Genomic DNA, 25929 nt, shown 5'->3' with positions numbered 1-25929 from the left:
GGAGTAGAGAGATGGAGAGGAGAGAGGGACAGCAGGGCAGGCCTCCTTGAGGGGTCATTTGGGACCTTCCTCTAGAGAGGCCTGTGGAGAGGAACCTCCTGGATCAGAGCAGGGCAGGCCTGTGGAGAGTGGAGAGGCCTGCAGAGAAGGAGGAAGGGAGGAAAGGGAAAGCCTTCCCCTTTGGAGCTTTGGAGGTCTGAGGTTTGGAGGTTTGCAGACTAATTGGTGGTTTGCAGACTAATAAAGGTGTGGGGGAAGGGGAGGTCAGGGCTTCCTATTGGAGGCTTGGAGGTTTGGTGGTTGAGGCTGCTCTTGGTTCTGGGTATCTAGTCCAGGACAAGGTAGTCGCAGGTCCCCTTTCTGGTGTAAATAGTGTCAATAAACCTCTTTTGTCCACCTTTCACTGTGCCTCAATGGATTGTCTCATTCTCTGGAGGTCATAAGTCTACAAGCTGCCATGTCCAAAGGTAGAGGTTGTGTGTGTGTGTGTGTGTGTGTGTGTATAATCTAAGCTGCACTGTTCATATTCAGGTAGCACCCTCTGTACACTCACACCCAGAGTTCTTGAGACGATGTCTGTAAAGTTAAAAGCTGATCGTGGTATTTCTTTTTTGAAGGCATTGTTGGCTCTCCATTGTCTACAGAATGAATTTATCCTGATCAAAGTCCCCAACTACTACCCCTAGTAGCTTCATCTTCTGTTCTTCACTTCTGCACCAATCATTTCAAATGTACAATACCCTGATCTCTGTCAGTGGTAGTCAGCGGTTGTAGCTGTTCCAATGTGACACGTGTACTTCCTCCGTTTGTTCACAGCAGCACCTCATGCTTTTCCTCTCCTTGGATTTCAATTCTTTGAGTGTACATAAGTGAGCTCCACGTGGTCAGGAGCTGAGTCATTCACTCTATGTCTCTAGCACATAACCCACCATTAAAATGGATGAATGAAAGATTTGCTAAATGCATATATGACTTAGTTCAGTAGTTCCTGAATGGGTTCAAGTATTCGAACTTGTATCTTCCTTCCTTACAGAGACCGTCAGCATACCACCAAGGTGGATGGAAGTGACTAAATATGGGTAGATCTCTTCAATCGCTCTTAAGGACCCAAGGACTGAGTTATTATGAAGTCATCGATATTCAATTTTATCACTCCTGGAAGACTGCTGGGTTGTTGGTGACTAGCCATACACTTTAGATTAGATCAAAAATCATTCACAATAAATTAGAACTTTTCCCTGCCTTCCTTCAAAGGAAGAACAATCTCATAGTACTTATCTTGCCTGGCAAGAGTGACAGCCTTGCTGATTTACCTGTCAGCAGGGCCACACCAGCCAGGACATTCAGTCACTAGGAATGAACTAGCCTTCACTCTAAGGATCTCAGTCAAGGTATTTCTTAGTAGGACTTGAAGTAAATGTTTTCAAGTATCCCAAACCCATTAGGCTTATCAAATAAAAATTTGGCTTCCTAAGCCGTGCCCAAAGTCTGGGAAGCTTCTAAGAAGAGAATCTGAAATAATCCATGAGCTCTTTATTTTTAGAATACAACCAACTTAGTACAGTCAGCAGAGAAGAGACAGAACCTACACATGATAAAATCTTTCAGTCAAAAAGAACAAATAAGATGAATATACTCTCTCAACCCTCACAGAACTACTCCGCTAAAGGCCAATGTTCACTTAGGAATGTTAATATAGGAATGTTAGTATAGGAAAGCTTAGGAATGTTAGTGTATAAACGACACAAAAGCATATCTGAAATCACACCTTTCCCTTCAGCAAGTTTTTAAAAAATGTTATATATAGTAACAATTTAGTTTATATACATGTATTCTCATAATTTGCAATTATTGTCTCTTATTTAAATATAACATTGTGATTACAGAAGTTATTTGTATTGCTGAGAATATACTTTACAGATTATACTTAGAGTAACAATGAGTTTAAAGATTTGGTAGTCTAAAATTTTTGTCACAGAGGGGAGACATTGATCAAGATGCATTGTATTTATAAATTTGCCTGTGGAATTATAACCCCCTTGTACAACTGCTTAAAGATAAAGAAAAGGAAAATAAATAATAAAGTAAATTTATATCATACCACTTATATGCTTAACAGAGATTAAAGAAAATAATATTTTTAAAAAGTAAAATTGTATCATAAATTGTGCTGGAGTTCAAAGTTCATGAAAGCAGGCTAAATGAAGATAGTTATGTTACAGAGATATTAAAGCTATAATGTAAAAACAGAGTGTACGTAGCCCTTCATGAAAGATTTAAAACTTTCAGTTAGATAAACTTGGATTTGAATGAGTTCTATAATTTACATGCTACAAGACCTCTTAAGGATGAAATAAACCTCTCCTATCTTCTGTTTTGTAATCTGCAAAATGAAAATAGTATCCTGATATAAATTAAATGGAAACTATGAGTTTCATATAATCTACCAAAAGGAGGCTCTTAGTAATGGTTTTTGTTTTCCTTCCTTCATCCTCTCTACCACTGTTCTTTGTTGTAATTTAAAAGACATTAACACAATCATCATAAGGGGATTAAGTAAAAGCACAAGGGGTAAGAACTACTCAACAAATTTACAGTAAGAAAGATAAAAAAAACCCAACAAAACAACCAGCAGCTAAGATTTCTGACTTTCTTGGATCATTAAAACACTGTTCCAAGTACAGAATCATGCTGTTTGAATTAGCTACATGGGAAGTCTTGGAGCAGTAAAAAGCATCTCTTAACTATCCACCATGTCTGTTTCCACAAAACATTTAATGAAAAAGAAAAATCTACTAAGGCTGTTTATTCATTTCTAGGAACCCATGAGTTGTTTTTATATCATAAAGAAGGGCACTTCAGGGGCTGGGAAGGTGGTTCAGTGGTAGCGCGCTTGCCTTGCATGCCTGAGGCCCTGGGTTCAATTCCTCAGCACCACATAAGCAAAAAGAAAAAAGCCGGAAGTGGTGCTGTGGCTCAAGTGGTAGAATGCTAACCTTGAGCTGAAGAGTTGAGGGGCCACACCCAGGCTCAGAGTTCAGGCCCCATGACTGGACCCTCCCCCCCTAAAAAAAGAAGGGCACCTCACATTAGCCACATAATAAAACCCAAGAGAAGGAAGACACTGAATTGTTTTAAATAGCTTAAATGTGACTGCCAATCAGCCATTTAAGAAGAAATTCATTTTAACAGATGTAGACACGATGGATGTCAGACAAAGCAAAAGTTTCTAATGCTACTAACTTAGAATTTTGTTTTTATAGAGTTATTATAGCAGGTCAGTCTGATACAGAGTAATTTGGACAGGAACATGTGTTCAATGATGGAAGAATTAATCCTGGACACAACATTCTAGTTTCTGTACCTGCGTTATGAATTTTCCACCCTCCTACACATCATGTAATAAAATTATTCCATCTAACTCCTTATTCTTCCTGATTGACCTTGGTTAAGACAGAAATCCCTTCGGGGAGGGTCCTCTTTCAGATACTTTTCATTTATACTTTAGCTTAATGGGACTTGACTATTCTGCTCAAATTAAAAGTAAGGATTAGTGGCTCACATCTATAATCCTACCTGAGATCTGAAGATTGTGGTTCAAAGCCAGCCCGGCAGGGAAGTCTGTGAGACTCTTATCTCCAATAAATACTGAAAAAGCTGGAAGTGGAGCTATGACAAAGTGGTAAACTGCTAGACTTGAACTAAAAAGCTCAGGGAGAGTGCCACGGCCCTGAGTTCAAGGCCCAGAACTGGCACGATAAAACAAAACAGTAAATATTACTAATGTTTGGGGTTAAAGGAAGAAAAAAAAACCCAAGGGTATAAAAATCAGAGGTTCTGGGTATCAAAGCTGAACCTTACCTATTTAAAAAATATCATTATTCTGTCTAGGTTTACAGTTAATTATAATAATTTGTTTCAATCATGTGCCTTTACCTCTATATCTCTAAGCACTTAGTTCATAATTATGTTTGTCAAGCTGTTATGGGTAATGACCTGTTGTACCACTGAGGAAAAATAAGACCAAGAAAAAAAGATGTTGAATGAATTTCAGGGAGGTGATGTGTTAAAACTACTAAATACAGGATTTCTGATATGGATGGTATCTATAAAACTGAAATCACACAAGGGAGAGGCCTTTTTGGGTTTCACTGTGGATGTTGTTTTCAATTTATCAGAAGTCACTGACTGAGCTGATATATGGGATGAAGTTAATCAATGAAAATTGCTCAACTAATCAGCCATCCTCATTACATGAATGTATATAAACTGAGGTGGCCTCAGGTACCAAGCAATGCTTTCTTATACTTAAAGATAGACATATTTGAGTATCTAAGATGGAAATGTATTTTGATGAATAACTTCTTCATGAAATAAATATCTAACCCATGTTTTCATAAAAGTTCATTTTAAATGCATCTTAAAATAAGAGAAGAGTAAGGCTGGGGCAGATGGGGGAGAATGATAGAAGAGGTGACATTGATCCAGGTGCCCTGTACTCATAACGTGACAGCTTCAACTGAAAACCATTCCAAGATAATAAGAAAAGAAACAGTGAAAACAATAGTAAAATAACTAATACTGGATAGGAAAAAATTACAGGCATGTTGAGGATTTTGTGATATATACTAGTATCCATAAAATAAGGGACTAAATCAAAGATTTAGTATACTTTCTAGGATTGAGGGAAGTGGGGGAGTGGGGAAGTGAGTGGGGAAGGGGGTAAATCCAGGAGCAGTAGATACTAACCCAGGGATATAACATCTAGTCAGAGAGCCAGAGACCTGAGCACAAGGACTTTTGCCCTCTCTATTCTCAGTCTTCCTCAATATCCTCATCCCCACCTAGCTTCCCCCTCTCATCCTTGGCTATGTACTTGTGGCCTAAATGAGAAGAGGCAGAGAAACCTCTGAATCCTTCTTAGACCGTGTTTTCTTCAGTCTTTAAAGAAAATATGAATTTACTCTGACCAAGGTTTTTAAAACTTGGTATCTCCATTGCAACATTTTTATGTTGTCTTTCTATGTAAGACATACTTCCCATGGAAGTTCTATACATGGAGACACAGACAAGTAACATTTCAAATCCTCTCACTATTACATCCTTAGCTTATGTTTTATTCTTTTTTACATAAACATAGTAATTTACTGATAAGAATATGCTAGAGGTTCAAGTTAGGTTGGTTTTTTTTTCACATTTGGAATTAACAGAATGGAGATTCAAGGACACAGGATGACCCGTTGCAACAACGATACCCACAGGGCAATATACCGGAAGTGGACTTTACAACTTTGAGCAGCACAGACAGTGGGGGGGCGGGGGAGTAGGAGTGTGGGAGGTGGGAAGGGAAGGGATAGTGGGACAAGAAGAAAGGGAAGGGGTAACAATGATCGACAAGTAATGTACTCATTGCCTTATTCATGTAACTGTAACCCCTCTGTACAGCATCTTAACAATAAAAGAAAAAAAAAGGCAAGCAGAAAGAGAAGTAGTGAAACCAAAACATGCATTGAAGATCTAGAGAGAAAAAAAGAAAACAATGAAGTTCTCAATTGTGAACACTGAAAATTAACTTTGAGCAAATTTAGAATGTTAAAATGTAACAATACAAAATATAGACAAGAATAAATTATTTTCCATACAGTAGTCTAAGTCTTGATTTTCTGCAGAAAATCTCCTTGCTTTATCTAACAATGTGCCAGCACTTCTCAGACTTGAGTTTATTAACTACTAGTAGGTCTGATATTGGTATTCTAGAACTACTTCCAAGGTGGAAGTATATTCCTTACTGATCTTTTCAAAAAAAAAAAAAAACAGACATGAATAAAGAATATGGCATCTCCTAATATATACATACAACTTCTGCAGTAGTACCAAAGGAAATATTGTAAAATGAAAATATGTACACAAAACCAATCAGAGAACTACACTTTCATGTGGAATGCTATCTATCATCCATTTTCTATTTCTATTTCTATGAAAGCTGAATCCACAGAAACACAGTAGAATGGTGGATTCGGGGGGGGGGTGAAGAAAAGGGGTAAAATAAATGAAATGTTGCTCAAAGAGTACAAATTTGCAGTTGGGAAAAGAGTAATTCTAGCTGGGCACTGGTGGTTCAAACCTGTAATCCTAGAGATCTGAGTGAGGATCATGGTTCGAAACCAGACTGGGCAGGAAAGTCTGCGAATTATCTTTATTTAACCAGCAAAGAAGCTAGAAATGAAGCTGTGAGGTAGAATGCTGGTGGTGAGCACAAAAGCTCAGGGAGAGTGCATGGGTCATGATTCAAACCCCTAAAACCAGCACACACACACAAAAGCTCCGAAGATCTAATATATATCATAAGGATTACAGTTAATAACATTGTATGGTATATTTGAAATCTGCTAAGTAGCTTTTAGGTATTCTCATAAAAATAAAGGTAATTATAAAAAGTGATGGAGTGTGTGTTAATTAACTTCATTGATCATTTCACCATATCTACTTCATATCAAATCAGCTAACTATCCAAAACCCAGAAGTGGAACTGTATCTCAAGTGGTAGAACATCAGGCATGTGTGAAAAAGCTAAGGAGCTCAGTGCCCAGGTCCTGAGTGCCCAGTGCTGGCACAAAATATACACAATTCCTATTTTTCAAAGGATTATTAGATTATCTTTCAAATTTGAAGCACCAGAATGCTATTCTGTTAATTGCCTATCAAGATAAGGATACTTGATGGATTTTATTTTCCTTGACTTTGTATATGAATAATAATGATAATCAGTAAGTGGCATTTAAAAAAACACTCATTTTTAGAATCACGAAAGATGAAGAGATGAGTAGAGGTTTTATATTTAAACAGAACACAGACTTCCAATTCTGTAACATGCCCCATTCTTCGCACTCATCTGCTTCCCCAAAGAACAGAGGCTGAATGGAAAGCTGAGTCATATGCCAGTTGAGAGCTAGAATGACAGCTGTAGGAACTGGAGCTGCAGCAGTTCCCATTATCCATTGATCACCTTGGCAATTCTTATTTCATCCTGAAAACGTGATACTTACTCTTGTACTGCTCTGGCTATGGAAAGGGCCGTTGATCCAGTTTCATTAACGCTATCTAAGGTCACATTTGGCAGGTCATCATCGTCACTGTCACTTTTACTTTGTCTGGGAGATAGGCCTCGGGGCTCCATTTGTGCTGGGGGGAAAAAAGGCATATATAATGAATTAAAATTAGCATGTAAACTTTGTCCTGGACCAGCATCAAGCATGGATTATTATCTCTTCTGAGCCTGTCTGGCAAAAGAAATTCTGTAGTCATTAGTCTAGAATGAGTGAACATTATTTATGTTGCATACTGAGCACTCCCAAGAGTTGCAGGTACAATTCAGAACAGAAGCTATAAAATCTACAATATTATCACTGCTGGGGAGGGGGTAGGTCAAAAGCTGATTATGCAGTCATAAGCTGCCTACTAGCCTACCCTTTGGCTTTTGCCTATTGGCTTCTGTTGGCAGATCATGGCCATGTCCCAGTTGATTAAGCACTTTCTCTGGATGATGGAGAGAACAAAGTAGAGGAGGTTTGCTTATGTAATGTTCTCACAGTGAGTTTAAAGAAGAACAAGGTTGAAATGGCTTAGGTACTTTTCATATTTCACTGAACTGTCTCTTCTGATCCTCACCTGGACATGGAGATGTGAGTGTACAAGAAACAGCAGAGGTGACAGTAATTTACATTCTGTTCATATATGCTAGAAAGGGCACTTCATCTCCATTCTCATTTCATTTTTTTTTCAAAAAAGGCATTTCCAGATAAGATTTTCTTACATCAGTGAAGTTGCCAAGGTAAGAAGTTTGTGTTCCGACCTCATGAGTCAGAATCATATAACCTTTCAAAGAGACTGTCAATATGCACTATGTGAACACAGAGTTTCTTTAAATTATACTTCTTTCTGCTTCTCCATGAACAACTTTAGCAACCACTGACGAGAATTTCCATGTCTTCGTCTCTGGCACAAAACAAGCACCTCTGCTCAACGAAAAGAACTAAGCGGCTACGCAGCTGCATTGTTCAAATATATGGCTCCAACCCACTCACATTCAACGCAAACTCCTGTTCCACAAAGGTGCCAATGGAAGCTTTCTCAACTCCCACTCCTTACGAAGAAAACCACAATACAGTTTGAAACATGGCAATAATGACACTGGGGTACAAATGCATTTAAAATCATGACATTTGGGTACATTTGTGAAAAAGAGACCTTTACTCAAATCATTTTGTTGTTGTTGTTACTACACATTTAGCTAGGACCAAATGGAAATCCTCCAACACATTTTTTTTAAATCTACCTGTACCAATTTTCTATGGCTATCCACAATAAAAATATGACTAGGAAAACTACACCTAGAAACTTTCTATAAATATCTAAAATGAACTGGTTAGCAAGGGAATGGCATTTATTGAAGCTAGTACTTGGTAGACGTGTATTTGGTATACATTCTGCCTGTAAATACAAATCAAAGAAAACGTATTTTGTGCAATACAAATGCTTGGAAAATGTTGGCTGAATTAATTACAGTAATATAAAGTAGATGCCTCCAAATAAAGACAAATATGCTCCTTACTATACGATTCTGGCAGCATGTTGAGATACTTTTTTTTTTGCCAGTCCTAGGACTTGAACTCAGGGCTTGGGCACTGTCCCTGAGCTCTTCAGCTCAAGGCAAGCACTCTACCACTTGACCAAAGTGCCACTTGCAGTTTTTCTGGTGGTTAATTGGAGCTAAGAGTCTCATGAGCTTTCCTACCCAGTATGGCTTCCAACTCCAATCCTCAGATCTCAGCCTCCTGAATAGGTAGGATTACAGTCACCAGATACCAGTATCAGGCTAGAGATACTTTTGATTGTCAAAGCTTGGAAGAAGGTGTGTGATACTGTCATCTTCTAGAAAAGCAGTCAAGGACATTCTACAAGACTCAGGTCAGTCACTCACAACAAAGAATTGATCATTTAAAAAATTTCAATAGTAAAAACTGACCTAGTGATAGAAGAATTTGGACATATAAAGATATTATGCCTTATTGCTATGTATAGTTACATAACTATGTCCTAGCTTCAATATAACTAAGAAGTTCAGTCACATGTTGATGGATCATCCATGTTTTATGGCCTTGTACTCTAATGAGAATTTCACTGTTATGTGAATTCTATATTTATAATTTCCTCAAATATAGTGTTTACCTCCTCAAATACTAGCAATGATGAAGTAACTTTCAGTAAGAGCTTCGGAATGCTTTCTTTGTAGGTTTTTGTGGTTCCAAACAATGGTTGATTTTCCCTTTGTCTCAGAAGAGGGATATTGGGAAAAATTCTGAGTAGCAAACCAGCCCCACTACAAACTGATAAAACACAGAACCGAACTATTCAGACAGTCTAACAGCACCGAAGGAATTACTTAGGAGTTGTTTTGCTTATAGGCAACAGAAATTGGGACAATAACCTATATTAAGAGGAATCTATGGTCGTGTTGTCAATTGAGGACATGGATAAATTTTGTCAAATGTGTTGTTAAATAATTTTATACACTTTTGATTATAATATTAGAGTCTGTCTACATAAACGAAAATGGTGAAAAAGGCCATCTACATGGCACAATCTTGTGGGACCACCATTGTAGGAGTAGTCTGTTATTGACTAAGACATGGTTATGTAATGCATGAACACTCATGCATACCAGAAAGATACTGAGCAAACCCAAAACGGAAGGTGCAAATAAATAACCAGCACAAAACTAAAGGAAGATACAGGTATTTCAGCCAGGAATTCATAGTTTCTTCCTGGACAATTTTGCTCTAAAATGATTTAACATCCATTTATAACTATTCAAAATCAGCCAAGAAAAAGAATTCACAATCTATCTAGACTTCCAAATCTCATATGGCGTTGTTACATGTGCCTGTGTCAGCAACGTAATATTTAAGTTGATGAAACTTCCTTTGTTAAGACACCTTTAGGAAGGTATCAAATTAGAGAATAATCAAAGGATAGTCTTATCCTAGTGGTTTAATGTTGTCCTAGACAACTGGAGCTTGCAAATGTAAGTGACACAATTCAAGGAAAATACAGGCACCTAACCAAGAAGCAATCTGGCCCTGAAAGTTCAATTCTAAGTGTATGAAACATTCCAAATGACTTGTGTGAGAGTTGTTACAGGATCATCTAAATTATGTTATGTTTACAGCTAAATGAAAGTGAACAGTATGTTAAATGAGATATCTTTTTTGATGTACTTTTTAGGAGCATGATAATTGAGGATTTCTTTCCAATATTTTCAATAAATATTATGAAATACATCTGCTACCATGCTGGGAAATTCATTTTACCCATACCTTCAGCCAAGCTGAGGAAGTAATTAGAAAAGCTTTTTATAAAAATTTGCATTGCTGATTAGGTCAGATGATTAGCTTATCTACATACTTGCATAATTCCACTCTATTTTTATTAAATGTGGATATAGATCTCTACCCTAGTTAACCTCTATTCACTGGAGCCCTTTAGGAAGGATTAATTCTCCATGGTGCTGATTTAGAAACAATATAAAAGTTACACCAGCAATCTGACTCTGTGTGTGTGTGTGTGTGTGTGTGTGTGTGTGTGTGTGTGTGTGTGTGTGTGTGTGTGTGTGTGTGTGTGTGTGTGTCCCTAGTAGAGAACTGATCTATAAACATCTGAGAAGATTTTCTCTCTCTAAATTTGAAAAAAACCTCAAAGACAAAAGGCACTTGGGAGTTGAGGGTTCTGTAACACTGTATGACTTTAATCCCATATGACAAAACTCCCAAGAAGATCTCTGCAGAATCCCAATGTCTGCAGCTGAACTGACTGATGGTCAAGTCTACCCATGGTAGACTGTGACAGTAATACAGCACAAGTCCTTACATCCGTGTCCCTGTGTGGCTGTTTCTGATTATGATGAGGCTGGACTCTATGTCTTGATGTGGCCAATGGACTACTAGTAAAGTGATTGAAGTCTTTAATAATCCTCGCCCATTGGCTTTCCCCTTTCACTGGGCTGGTTTTCAAAGTTACTCATCCATGTAAAGAAGCCTGAGAGGGTATATAAGAGACTTGTTACACACCGGGCAGCCAATCCCAGCTGGCAGCCATGTGTGTGACCTATTTCAGACTGGTGGGCCACATTCCAGCCACCAGATGACTGCCTGGAAAACCACATCCAATTTTTCACCCACGGCATTGCAAACACACAAAAGAGCTGCTATATTAATCTACTCATTTGGGGGATAGTTTCTTAAGAGAACAGTACACAATCAATGTGTGCATAATCTCCCAGATTCTCCCAGACATTCTTAAAAATGACATGAGCAAACTAAGACCGCATATACACTCACCCACTCTCATCTAGCCTCCCTCCAAGTGACAGCCTCCTACATGGTTTAAAGCTTCAGTGGGATATTAATATGCAAGTATAATAATGGCTACACACTAAATTCTACCATATCTTTCAATTTAAGATATTCACCATGTGTAGACAGATGTTTTGACACTGGAGAGGCTTTCTGACACTTCTACCTATTACTATCTATTCTATTACCGCTCACAGGAACAAAGCCTTTCCATATCCCCTCTTAAGCTCATACTTGACAGCAATGATCACGAAAGGTATGTGGTCACCTGAAGCTCTCCATCCCACTTTGACTTTCTGCAACCCACCCAACACATCTAAACTGCTCTTTTCCCCTCCCATGTGATAGTGGGACAATATTACATATACTTTGCACTAAGACAAAGTCTTGACACCCCTCACCAAAGGCTGAGTAGTGTGTGCTTGTAACCTGATCTACTTGGGAGACTGACCTAGGGAGGATTCCAGTTCTAGGCTTGTCTAGACAGAGAAATCCATGAGACTCCAACAACATGGATGCAAGCTTACCACAGTGGCTTGCACCTGCCACCCCAGTGATAGTGAGAAAGCTGAAGTAAGTGTATCAAAGTCCAGGAATGGGCGCAGTGCCGAGCAAGATCCTATCCTAAAAATAATCAGTGAGAATCAGAGCTGGACTCACAGTCCAGAAGTAGTACACCAGCTTAACAAGTGCAAGGCCTTGGGTTTAAATCCTAGTAAATGAATGACTAAGTGAATGAATGCATAAATATGACTGGGTTTGATCCCCAACATAGTACCACACACATAAGAAGATGAGAGGAGAGAGGAGGGGAGTAGAAGAGCTAGGGAGAGTAGGAATAGGAAAGAAAAAGAGAGGAGGAGAAGAAGAAGAGAGAAGAGGACAAAGGGGGGAGGGGAGGGGAGAAAGAGAGGGGAAGGAAAGAAATAAAGTGGAGGGGAGAGAGGGAGATGGGGAGGAGAGGAGAAAGAAGGAAGGGAAGGGAAAGAGAGAAAAAGAAAGAAAGAAAGAAAGAAAGAAAGAAAGAAAGAAAGAAAGAAAGAAAGAAAGAAAGAAAGAAAGAAAGAAAGAAAGAAAGAGGGTGGGAGGGGGAGGGAGGGAGGAAGGGAGGAAGGGAGAAAGGGAGGAAGGGAGGAAGGAAGAAAGAAAGGGAGGGAGAAAGGGAAGGAAGGGAGGAAGAGAGGAAGGGAGGGAGAAGGGAAGGAGGGAAGGAAGGAAGGAAGGAAGGAAGGAAGGAAGGAAGGAAGGAAGGAAGGAAGGGAGAAAGGGAAGGAAGGGAGGAAGAGAGGAAGGGAGGGAGAAGGGAAGGAAGGAAGGAAGGAAGGAAGGAAGGAAGGAAGGAAGGAAGGAAGGAAGGAAGGAAGGAAGGAAGGAAGGAAGGATCTCAAAAGGAGGCACAAACATGGGAGGGAAACCAGGAGGATGACACAGAACTAGAGGGAATCAGGGAAAAACATGCAACAGCAGGACCCATCAGCTGCACTGGACATTGATCAAAATAAACTAAGCAACTCAATGGCAGCGATGGGAGGGAGGGAACAAGAGGGAAAGACGGAACAGCTGATGCTATGCAAAACAAAAGAAATGTACATACCACCCAATGTGGAAGAAATAACTGTATCGCAAAGCTCATAGACCTCATAAATGTTAGAGACCACGATAGACAATTTGCTCCATGAAAATTAGAATATGATTGTGACTTTACGCATCACTATCCCATAATACTGTGAAATTTGGGGAATTATGTAACCACTTAATCACAATAAAGAATTTGAAAGAAAAAAGGGGGGCACCAAATTGCTTCCGGTGTGCATGTCAGGGTTTAGAGGTAGCACCCACAGATAGAAGGGTCCAAGGCAGCCAGGCTCAGCTACCATGGTGCTGTTGGGCTAGCTCTCCTCCTTTTTCCAGCCACTCACAGACTTTCTGCAACCAACAAATGCCCTACTTGTTTCCCCTGCCAAGGCTGAGACATGTCCCAGTTACAGAAAACTTGGCTCCAAAGAGCTGCAGCTTTCTACTAGAAACAAGGAAGAGGAAGGAAAATGGATGTTTGAGGAGGAACAAGCAAAAATGGATGTTTGAGGAGGAACAAGCAAGGAAAGAGGGCTAGGGGGAGCATTCACATTATCCGGAAGGTACTGGAAGAATCCTTTTCCAATAATGTATTGTGAAGAGTTGTTCCAAAGAGAACCAGCTGGGATAAAAATCACAGCTCTGCCTTTAGAGACTCCTGCCTTGTCACTCATAACTATCAGTTGAGTTTTGTACATCCAATTCTGCTTCCTCCTCTGTTATAGCTATTGTTAGGAGTAAAGGAGCACGCAGCACAGGTACCATTCTTTAGCCATCTTGTTGCCTTACACTGCTTCCAAGTTCTTCACCATCTTCTGGACTATTCTAGTCAAGCAGTTTTCATTTCAACAGATTTTACTCAACTGAAATGCCTGACAGGGCCAGAACACATACTAGGTAATATATCAAAGGTCTCGTCCTTCCCTTCCCTTCCCTCCTCCCTTTTTTGTGTGCCAGTATTGAGTCTTGAACTATGGGCCTTGCACTCTCATTTGGCTTTTGTGCTCAAGGCTGACACTCTATCATGTAACCCACAGCTCCACTTCTGGATTTTCAGTGGTTAATTGGAGATGAGAGTCGCATAGATTTTTCTGCCTTGGGGGCTTTGAACCATGATCCTCAGATCTCAGCCTCCTAAGTAGCAAGGATTATACATGTGAGCCACCAGCAAGCTTCAAACACTTTTTGCTTGATCTGAAGTTTCATTTGTACTTTTAGTCAAGAGTTATTGGACACTTACAAGGTATAAAACTCTTCTGGGCACTGCAAAATGCAGTGATCTGAGTAGATTACAACTCCTGCCTTCACACTGGATGTAATAGTAAATTAATGAAGGACAACACATACTGTATCAGATAAGATAAATGCCAGCGTAGGTACACAGGAGTCGCTGAGAGCGAGGCAGACCATGTCAGTGAGGGTGGCCAAAAAAGGTCTCCTGTGAAGGACTCTGAGAGCAGAATCCTGAAGAAATGGGGTGAGAAGGGCTTGCAGATGCGGGCAGATGTTCTGACGTGGAGATCAAGGCCATTCCAAGAACAGCACACATTACAGTCCCAAAGCCTCTAAGGTGGGTAAACATATGTTTTCTGTGTCTCAGAAGCTGCCTGAGGCTGCAAGCAGAGCCAACAAAGGGAGAAGGAAGCGTCCCAGGACAGAAGGGACATGCTCAGAACTGCTTTTGAGTTGTGCTCAAAGCAGTGAGAAGGGAAGTCATTGGACAGTTCTGAGCAGGAAAATGACAAGAGCTGAATTTTGTCATCTGGTAAAGATGCCTCTGGCTATCTATGTGCCTAGGGACCTAGCTGGATAGAGACACATGGGAATCATCAGTGACATTAATATTATGTAAAAACCCCAGTAGCTGTTTCCTCTTCAGTTACTACTTCCTGCTAGTTGCACAATGTAGTAAATTAAATTCAGGACTTTATCATCTGAAGGGTGATGAAGCAGGCACTTCATCAGATATTTGCATAGTTGACATTCTGAGCTCATGTGGTTTTAAAAATATCATCAGTTGTTCAAATACATGGCTTATGTTTCCAGTACATCAAGATCTAGGATGAGACAAACATCTGTGAGTAAGTAAAGCCTGACTCAAGGCATGGTGAACTCTGAGAAGGACCAATTTTGCAGGGCCTCAGTTTGCTTCACTCTGTGGTGTGTGTGTGTGTGTGTGTGTGTGTGTGTGTGTGTGGTGTGTGTGTGTGTATGTGTGTGTGTGTGTGTGTGGTGTGAAATCTGGACCAAATGTACTCCTTGGGCTTTTTTGCCTAAAGCCAATGCTCTACCACTCCTCCCCTTTTGGCTTTTTAGTGGTTAATTGAAGAGTCTCATGGACTTTTGTACCCAGGCTAGCTTTAAACCTCAATGTTCAGATCTCAGTCTCCTGAGTTGCTAGGAGTATAGGCATTTGCCTATTAGATCTATAGTCCCAGCTTTAACCTCACCCCTCAACTCCGGGCTCATACTTCCTACATACATCCAATGGATGAAATCTTTATCAAAAGTGTTAGAACTCATATTAAATTCAAGTCCTATACGTGCTCCTTGAGTCTGGGTTATAACCAATATTTTTGTCATGATCCTCTTCTCCCAGGTTCCAGACTCTTCACTCATTTCACTTGTTTCTGCCAAATACTCATTTAAATCAGCTAGTAATCACTCTTGCCTTCACCTCACAGTTACTCAACACCCTGCTACCTAAGTACCTTTCTCTCATATGGCAATTCTGTGTAGGTGGCTGTGTGAATCTAAGACTTTCCTAAAACATCTCCCTTACTGCTGAAATCCTTAAAATTTCCCCACTACTTAACATATCAGGTTCATACACTGTTTACAATGCTTCTCTAACTTCCATTCGTAAATCTTACGAGTCTAATCGCTACTGCTGATTAATATGGCTTTCTATAAGGCTATTCCTTTCTCTTCTGCACATAATTCAACTAATTCAAACCTACCTTTCCTATGGAATATCTTTCTCATGAACCTTCCTTTCCCTTTCTGATTAAATGCAGGCTCTACTGTGCTTTCTATTTAGAGAATCCTGTGGCACTTTTGTACTTTCCTTTGTGAATTGTTAAGTACACACTTAGCTGACATTATTCTGTTGGACAATAGGTTCAGAGGCCATCTCAATTGTGTCCTTGTATACTTGTAAATGGAAGAGTTGATGAAGATGGTGGTAAGAGATGCAGAATTCTATTTAAAAGAATCCCAGGGGCTCCCATTTGACAAGAGAGTGTAATATAATGCTAAAAGTGTCTAATTCACATTTTATTTCGAAAATCACATTCTGACTCACCTTCTAATATTAACACTTGTGGAAGAGAAGTCACAATCATTAAATCTCTATTACTCTGGAAACTCACAGAGTATTTTACACTTTTTTAGTTTCAGCAGGCCATGGGCTGACAGAGAAATAAAAATATTTCATAATTTTTATTCACTTTCCAGCTAAATTACATTGAATAGGTTTCCCTTTCCTTTGAGGGACTCAATTACAAATATCTCCACATCCATCTCATTTAATTTAGGATTCATATTTGTTGTAATTATCTCAACAGCAAGTGGGCTTCATTTTTCTAAAACATCACAACAGAAACCGCAATTTATTTTTATCTTATTTTTTTGGTGAGCAGTGTCCCTTAGCTATTTTGCTCAAGGATGGTACTCTACCAGATGAGCTAAGCTCCACTTTTGGCTTTTTGGTGGTTAACTGGAAATAAAACTTTTGTGAACAATCCTGACAGGACTGGCTTGGAACCATGATCCTCAGAAAGCAGCCTCTTGAGTAGATAGGATTACAGGCATGAGCTATTAGCACCTGGCTGAAACAACACAATTGTTTGAAAAGCTAAAATGAATACAGACTTATCTTCTGTTCCCTGGAAGTTTGTCTTAAAGAACAAAAGGCATTTATGATCTTTTTAAAATATTTTTTTGTCAGTGGTGGGGCTTGGGTGCTGTCCCTCAGCTCTTCAGCTCAAGGCAAGCGCTCTACCACTTGAGCTACAGCACCACTTCCAGTTTTTCTAGTGGTTTAATGGAGATAAGAGTCTCACGGACTTTCCTGCCTGGGCTGGCTTTGAACCTCGATCCTCAAATCTCAGCCTCCTGAGTAGCTAGGATTACAGGTGTGAGCCACCGGTGCCCAGCGGCATTTATGATTTTTTTTTAAGTTCATAAAAATTGAATGAATGAATAAATGAATGAATAGGCATTTCCTTCAGGCTTGTGTTCTCCATAATTCCCTGGGCTTCAGAGGATCCCTGGATCTCACAGCTCAGGATTTCCCAAGCCTTCCCACCCAAACTGTCCCACAGGTCGGCTCACGAGAGCTACCCAAGCACAAGCTAAGCAGCTCCAAGTGATTTACTCAAAACTGAATCCACTTCAGGCACAGCAGATTTATAATAATTAATAATAAAGTGATTTTGTGGTGAGCACATATAGAACTAATGAGATCACCAAACTCATATTCATGTATCATGCTGTTTTTATTCACTTATCTCATGGCTTTAGTATTTTTGCACTCCCTGTGTTTTCTTTCTGAATTGGGGACTGGAGAAAATTAAATCCTTTAAGACACAAATTGGAACTGTAATAATAATAGTAATGATGATGATATAATAAAATGATTAATTATTTAACACTTTGTATTATTTATTTTATTTATTCATTATTTTAATGTTTAATTGTTTAATAATTATTAAGTAATAATGTTCTCTCATTGCTTCAAATATTTTCTTCTCTATTCCTCATTCCAAACTATACTGAAATTGACTGCAACTGTCATTTTAAAAGACAAGTCTTGACTTCTCTTTAGAAATAAAGTAGACCCATGCCATTCTTAAAGATACAGCTGAATGTAAGGACTGAGAGGTATTTGGGCATTCCTGCCATTTTATCCACCTTCTTGGGGGCTGTGGCAACTGGGTTCTTCCTATGGTTCTTGGATTCTCAATTTAGGTGTGGTTTCTTGGCCTTTATTGTAGTGTTGTTGGCTTTCTATGTGTAAGACATCTTTAAGAATCTTTGGTAGGGCTGGTTTGGTGGAGATATATTGTTTCAGTTTTTCTTTGCTATGGAAGGTTTTTATTTGAGCTTCAGTTACGAAGGAGAGTTTAGCTGGGTACAGTATTCTTGGTTGATAGTTGTTTTTCTTTAGGGCATGGCATACATCATTCCAGGCTCTTCTTGCTTTAATTGTCTCTGCTGAGAAATCTGAGGTGATTCTAATTGGTTTCCCTTTATAGGTGACTGATCTTTTCTCCTTGACAGCTTTAAAGGATCTTTTCCTTGGTCTGAATTGATCCTGTGCTGATTATAATGTGACGGTGGGTGGGATGTCCTGTTCTGGTCTGGTCTATTTGGGGTTCTAAAAGCTTCTTGTATCTGAATAGGCCTATCTTTTTGTATGTTTGGGAAGTTCTCTGCTAGGATCCTGTTAAACAAATTTCCTAGACCATTAACTTCTGTCTCTAGGTGCTCCTCTCCACCCATTATCTTCAGATTAGGCTTTCTGAAGGTGTCTTCTAGATGTTGAATAGATCTATCATTTGTCAAAAACACACTTTACAACTTTGGGGAGGGGGGAAGGGAAGGGATGGGAAGGAGAAATAAAGAAGGAGGCAACAATGCTTGATAAGAAATGTACTCATTATCTTGCCTATGTAATTGTAACCCCTCAGTATGATATTTTCACAAATAAAAAAAAATGAGATCTCAGCCAATAAGACAATTTCTTCAAACACACAGAAAATCTGAGCCAAGATTTGAGTTTGAATCATTTGTCACTAGCCTGTTGTAAAGGTTTTTTTCTACTTACTACATACTGTGTTGAAAATGAACTGGACAACTTGTGAGGGAGGATGGGAGGAAAATTGGGATAAAGTGAGGGAAGAGAGGACATTATTCAAAAAGAAATGTACTTATTACCTAACATATACAACTGTAACCCCGCTATACATCACCTTTATAATACCAATCAATCAATAAAAAGATTCGGCTGAAGACCATCAAAACCCTTGACTTTGTTTACTGATGTGCTGTTGAACCTCTTACTTCTATTTGCGTGTATCTCTTTATCTCAACTCTTAGCCACTGGTTTTTCTCTGCCCATGGTCTTGAGGATAAGCGCTTCTGTTTCTGTTTCTACCAAGAATGATGTTTTTCTTCTTTTCCTTTTTCATGGTGCTGAGCAATCAAACTCAGGACCAAGAACATGCTAAGGAAGTGTCTCAGGCTGAGGTACAACCCAACAGCCCCATGTGACCACCCCATGCTGACCGCATCACATTAAAGCAAAACAAAACAAAACAAAACAAAACCAACCCTTTATGGAAAGTTCTTGTTGAGGGATTGATAGGTATACATATAGAAGCCTTTCCACCAAACTTCTTGCAAGAGGGTCTGTGTGGGCCACAGACAACACACAGCATTACTGATTTAAGCCTTGTGTTGTACAACGCACTTATATACCAACTCCCAAATACGTGACTTCATACTTGCATCCTAACAAACATATACACCCCAGAACAGAAACCCAGAGAAAGCAGGCATCTCAGATGCTATGTGACAGCCGGGCGCCGGTGGCTCATGCCTGTAATCCTAGCTACTCAGGAGGCTGAGATCTGAGGATCGAGGTTCAAAGCCAGCCCAGGCAGGAGAGACCATGAGACTCCTATCTCCAATAAACCACTAAAAAAACCGGAAGTGGCACTGTAGCTCAAGTGATAGAGCGCTTGCTTTGAGCTGAAGAGCTGAGGGACAGCGCCCAGGCCCAGAGTTCAAGCCCCACAGCCGCCAAAAACAATCAAACAAACAAAAAAAAGATGCTATGTGACTACCAATGTCCATCGTGTTAACATCCCAAAGAACTATGTAAAAATTCTCATTCTGCCAGGTGATCAAGGGTTCTGAGAACTCTGCACCTAACACACACTAGTGGCGCTGGGTTAGGGGAGAACATAAGATGTAAAGCATGTGGCAAACTTCTTGGCTTTCTTGGCTTTGCGCCGGCTTTACACAAACTTCTGTCTGAAAGCCCCTCCTGCTTCTGAGAGTAGTAAATTCCTTAATAAGAAAAAAAGGCTAAAAATGTAAGAGATCATAGCTTTTTTGACTTCCGACATTCAGATTTTATTTCGTTTTGATAAATAAACCATAGAGCAACAAAGAAAATAAATGGGTACTAAGTATAATTACATGTTTGTTTAAATAACTGGAAGATCCTTTTATGCTATTCTCAAGCAAGTCGTACAATGTAAGGAATAAAAAGTTTACAATACTAAGTGAAGAACTCATCTCTTTCCAAGTACAACAGTTTCTATGTCCCATGGCATGGCTTGAATGGAAGGGTGCCTACCTAATGCACGTGCAATGTCATGAGTTCTAACCCCAGTACTGCACAAAACAAAAATAAGTACAATAATTTCTAAAAACTGGCATCTTATTTATATGAACACCCATTTCCCATTTTCTCTGTGTGTATGTGTCCATTTATATATATAGACATAAGCCTAAAGAAGCTGGAGTAGAAAGTTCTACTTCAAAAATATTCTGCCATTCTCAATTTTGAGATGGACAGTCCGTTATGAACCTTACAAACATGTAAGGCCTCTCTAAACCAAATGCCTGGTTGAATAGTTATGTTTTTGCCACTGACAGCTTGGACTGATGTACAACAGTAATAAAGAGGGTCATATTTCTTCTATCTTTTCTGAAATAAGATATGGAATAAGTAAATAGATGTGAGGAACAGAGTCTATCTCTAGCACACACTTTTCCTTGTTCAGGATGATTGCATTCTCAATGTTTGCCTTAATTATCGAAGTAGAGCAGAGCACTGAAAAATAGTTTATAATCATTCACAAGCTCATTTAGATTTATGAATGGAAAAACTAAGCTTCCATTTACAAAATGACACAGGTACAACTGTTTAAGTTTTTTCACCAAAAGGGAGATTACCTTTAAGTATGAAGGGCTTATTATGTGATTAACATTAAAAATGATCACAATTGGCCAAGAAGGCAAAAAAAAAAAAAAAGGACCTCTTAATGGTTGTACTAGTTGCAAGGTAGATAATGAGATAATAAAACACATAATTGGAGGTTATACTACCTTGATTACTGCAGATTATACCAATGGGCACAATAATGCTACTAAATAGTGCATCGCCAGCTACCACTCACACTTGTTATATGATAAATGGCTTGTTTTACTAAAATCATGACTTTGGGGATACAGAACATACTCGAACATATCATAACAGTAATATCTCTTGGACAGCATTTAAAGCAGTTTACTCTTAACCTATGTAAAACACAAAAGAATCTGATTAAAAAAAAAAAACAACAACTGGAAAATGCCAGCTCTTTCTATGAAGCTATTCTCCATAACCACATATATCATGTTGGGAATTTGCTTTCCATTTTTGAAGAAAGCTCCTCTGAACATCTGCGTTGTGTTAGCCAGGAGAATTCTCAAACTGTAATGTTCTAATGATTATTAGCTATTGGCTAGTGCTCAGGACTTTATTGAGCTCATTAATGTTAGAAAAATAAATATAACAGTAATAATAAATGTTGGCCATGTCTTTGTGTTTTTCGTGTGTGTGTGTGTGTGTGTGTGTGTGTGTGTTGTGGAAAATAACCATCATTAGAGAGAGGCAGACTAGAAGAAGCCTGTCTGTGTTTTATGCATCTTTTTAAATTTTTTAATAATTTTTTGCTCAAAAGAGCTCCAGGCAGGGGCAAGAAATGTCTTAAAATGACAAAGATGTTGATGTCTGAAGCTCAGTGAACCACACTTTGACAAAATTTCCCTACACCTCGAAATGCTAACCTACAGCTGCAGGCTGTTGTTTCTCATGCTGCAAGAGGGTAGAGAAATAGAAACATACAACAGTACACTCTAATGTCAATATTTAACTACATCGAATTACTCCATGCAATTCCCCTGAAATTCACATACAATTGGTGTTACATGCACACATTTCCTATATTATTAGCTTTATATTTTCACACAAATGATTTTGAAATACAGTTTTGCACTTAGTTTAATGTTACCTTATTTGGAGAAATATGAAGTTGGGATACTTAATATTGAAAAAAATCTCTATATAATTAACATATTCAATGAAGTGTCAAGTATGACTATGGAAAATGGCTCTGAAATATTATAAAATGTGATTTAATTCAAGGTGTTGTGCCTTTAAGGAGTAGAGGAGGCTATTGGACTATCAGTTTTCTTATCTATACAGGATAGGCAATACTATATAAATATTGGTTATTGTAGAGCTTAAAATAACATATGTAAAGCACAAAAGAATGTATATCCAATAAAGGTTAGTTACTATTTCAGTGATTTAAATAAATATCTTCCTAAGATTAATTACACACTTTGCGGCCTTCTTCAACTAGACTGACAATAATTTAACCTTTCTTTCATTACTAATGGCCTTTACTTCCAAAGCAATTATGATGCTGTAATAAAGTATTTATCTCCAAGGACTTAAGGGCCATGTAAGCCTATTTGATTTCCTGCAGAAAGACCTTGCTGTAATTTTTCAAGTTATTACTTTAAGAAATTTGACATCTTTGTTTAAAATGTTGACACTTTTTGCCCTTAGATCCTTTATAGACAAAGGGAATTTTCTCAATCTGGGTAGAGGTATGTGAGCATTTTAAATTTTTTAATAATTTTTTGCTCAAAAGAGCTCTAGGCAGGGGCAAGAAATGTCTTAAAATGATATTGAACAACCCGTAGACTGATTATGCAAAAATCAGAGTATGTGTGCAAGTGTGTGCATTTTTGTGTATGTATATGCAAGTCCTGGGGCTAGAACTCAGAGCCTGTGCTCCATTCTTGAGTTACTTTGGCTAATAGAGCTCTACAACTTGAGTGACAGCTCCACTTCTGGATTTTTTGGCATTTTAGTAGAGATAAAAAGTCTCACAGACTTTCCTGCCTAGGTTGACTGAGATCCTCAGATATCAGCTTCCTGAGTAACTAGGATTACAGGAATAAGCACTTGGGTTTTATATTTTCTTCTGGTAAGGAAAACTACAGAATGCAAAATGCTACCAAATTATCAAGGCTGATAAATTCATAAAACTCTACTGAAAGAAAAATTTAGAGGTCTTGAGTTAAATAATGAAAGACAGAAATATTCTTTTATTTTTTTCTTTGTTATTTTTCTGCCTATGAACAGCTAGAAAATTGTGTTCAGAAAGAAGGCAAGAAATAGATCTAAGCTAAGAGCTAACAGCTTTGGGAAGTGAGTGGATTCAGGTCCTTCCCATAGGTAACATATAATACATATCACACATGCAATATATGTTTTATATCATATAAACTATGTGTATGTGAGAACATGCCACCCTGGATGCTTCAGAAAAGTGGTATTATTCTGCAACCTTTACACATTGTCCATGTTTGGCCCTTAATATTGACTCTCTTCTTGACCTAGCGTATTCCCATCTACTACTCTGTGTATTAAGAGCCATAGTCCTCTTCAACTTTCACCTCCAGTGCTACTTAGTCTGTCTTCACTAAGACAAATAACTTCCCCCACAGTTTAGTTCACATTCCTTGAGGATTTATGAGCTGGTCTCCAGAAGGTTTCCTCCTCCTCTATTAAAGAGGCCCTGTGTTAAACTAGTGCTGGTCAGGAGGCTGAGATCTATGGGTTGTGGTTTGAAGCCAGCCAAGGCAGAAAAAGACGGTGGAAACTCTTCTCTCTAATTAACCACTGAAAAACTGAAGATATAGCTGTGGCTTAAGTGGTAGAATGTTAGCACTGAGAAGGCAAGTTAAAGGACAGTGCACAGGCTCTGAGTTGAAGCCCCAATATTGGTATGTATGTGCACACACGTGTACCCACCCCCATGACCCTCCCCCCACCCCCATTACCCTCCTCCTCATCCCCCGTTTACAAAGGAAGAACTGATTGAAAACATTCACTTCTGACAAATGCCACTCTAGAGATAGTGAGGAAAGCCCTCGAATTTACCACAGGAGAAACAAAAATGCATTCAAGAAATTGACAATTCCTTCTAACCACAGAAGGGATTAGAAGCAATTGTCCCAACACCATTTGAGATATGTGCTTGGGTTTACTTAACACACCATTCAGACTGAAACCAAATCATCGCTTTATGGGAACAACAAATGGAACCACCACAGTAAGCTCAGCATTCTTTCTCTCACAGACATATTTAACTTCATGGTGAGAGTTAAAGTAGCATTTTTCTTTTATTTAAGGTTTGTTAAGTGAAGTGAAATTTATGTTTTTCTAATACATATCTCGGCCACCAAAAACTGATTGTTCCATTATCAGCACTTAAATCAAAACAGCTTGCTATCTGGAAGAGACAGAAGAACTGGTCCATTTATTTCATAAAACTTTATGTACAAAGAGACTGTGTCTATGAACTTAATGGACAGAATAGAGAGTCTGCCGTGGTAATTTTTATTACAATTTATGGTGGGATTATCCATACTCCACAGTTTCCCGATTTTATAGTAGGATGATGCTGACACAGATAACGGCAGTGGGCTAGAAGGCATAACTTGTTTCATCCTGACTGAGAAATGAAAATGGCATTACTGTTATATGAGAAACCTAGCTGATTCGATTAATTGCCTGGGCCTAATCAAAGCCATTATTTGTCCTATGGTCACAGGCAAGATATTTAACCAGGGAATGGAAGAATAAAGAAATGACAATTTTCATATGGCACTGTCCCTCCATTACAACTGGTTGGATTATTAAGACTGTTTGGGGCTGGACACTGGTTGACATGCTTGTAATCCTAACTACTCAGGAGGCTGGGATCTGAGGATCAAGGTTCTAAGGAAGCCTAGAGAAGACAAGAGCTACTTATCTCCCAATTAATCAGTAAAAACTGGAAGTAGAGGTGTGGTTCAAGTGGTAGAGCACCAGCCTTGTGTGAAAGAGTTAATCAGCAAGAACACCAGGTCCTAAGTTTAAGTTCCAATACCTGTGTATCTGAACGTGCGTGTACACATACACACACAAACACTACAAACTGGAAAAAAGTACTGTTTGGAAGCCATATGAATATGAGTGTTTATCACCTGCAGGGATTGAGCTCCAAAAATTATTAAAACCTAAGTCATATCAAGCATTTATAAATGTACCAAAAGCATTATTCGCTAATATGAGGCATTTGGAAAACAGCAGAAATAATACATATCCAAGACTACCAGAGCACTAATTACAAATGGGTCATTGACGTAAGGCAGTAATAGTTTGGGAATGGTGTCATTTCCTTATGAAAACACTTGAGTGTTCACTGTGTGCCAGACATGGGGTAGAAAGCAAGGTGAGGAGTAGAGGTGTGTGTTTGTGTATGTGTGTATCTTGAAATTTGGTGTGTATCTGCCTGGAAAAAGCAGGATTAAACCAGATTTTAGTTTGTTTGCCAGAGACACTTTCTCCATAAAAACGAGTATAGCATTACCATGAAAATCCATGGCATCCACTCACACTGGGGTATACAGGATACAGGAACTTTACTCGCTTTTATATGGTAGCATTTTCTTGTTTGTAATTCAAGGGTATCAAGCCACAACATTTCTAAATATCTCTATAAAACACTGTACACATCTGCAACCTATAATTATTCACTCATGTTCATCTACCTTTTCTTTTAATAAATATTTATCATGCATTTACTAATGCTATACAAAAGTGAGTGAAATAGGATGAACAGGACTCAAAAGGTTACTTTCATGAGACAAATTTTAGTAAAGAATTTTGGGAGCATTCCAAGTTTTTTCATCAGAGCAATAAGAATTTATAACATTAGGGCTGGGAAAGTGGCTCAGTGGTAGAGCGCTTGCCTTGCATGCCTGAGGCCCTGGGTTCGATTCCTCAGCACCACATAAGCAAAAAAGAAAAAAGCTGGAAGTG

At 38.8% G+C, this 25929-nt stretch overlaps 1 protein-coding gene across 1 annotated transcript in view; it reads right to left on the bottom strand.

Moving 5' to 3' along the window:
- Klf12 (Kruppel-like factor 12) overlaps nucleotides 1–25929 on the bottom strand; it is a 179773-nt gene that overhangs the window by 86041 nt on the left and 67803 nt on the right. The window contains exon 3 of the mRNA XM_013010447.1: nucleotides 7047–7182. Coding sequence (XP_012865901.1) covers nucleotides 7047–7182 — 136 coding nt within the window. The remainder of the gene's footprint in view (nucleotides 1–7046; nucleotides 7183–25929) is intronic.

Source organism: Dipodomys ordii, unplaced genomic scaffold, assembly GCF_000151885.1.
Source record: "Dipodomys ordii isolate 6190 unplaced genomic scaffold, Dord_2.0 Scaffold1, whole genome shotgun sequence".
NCBI lineage: Eukaryota > Metazoa > Chordata > Mammalia > Rodentia > Heteromyidae > Dipodomys > Dipodomys ordii.
Note: the sequence above shows the minus strand (reverse complement) of the source record. Positions and strands in the feature narration are given on the sequence as shown.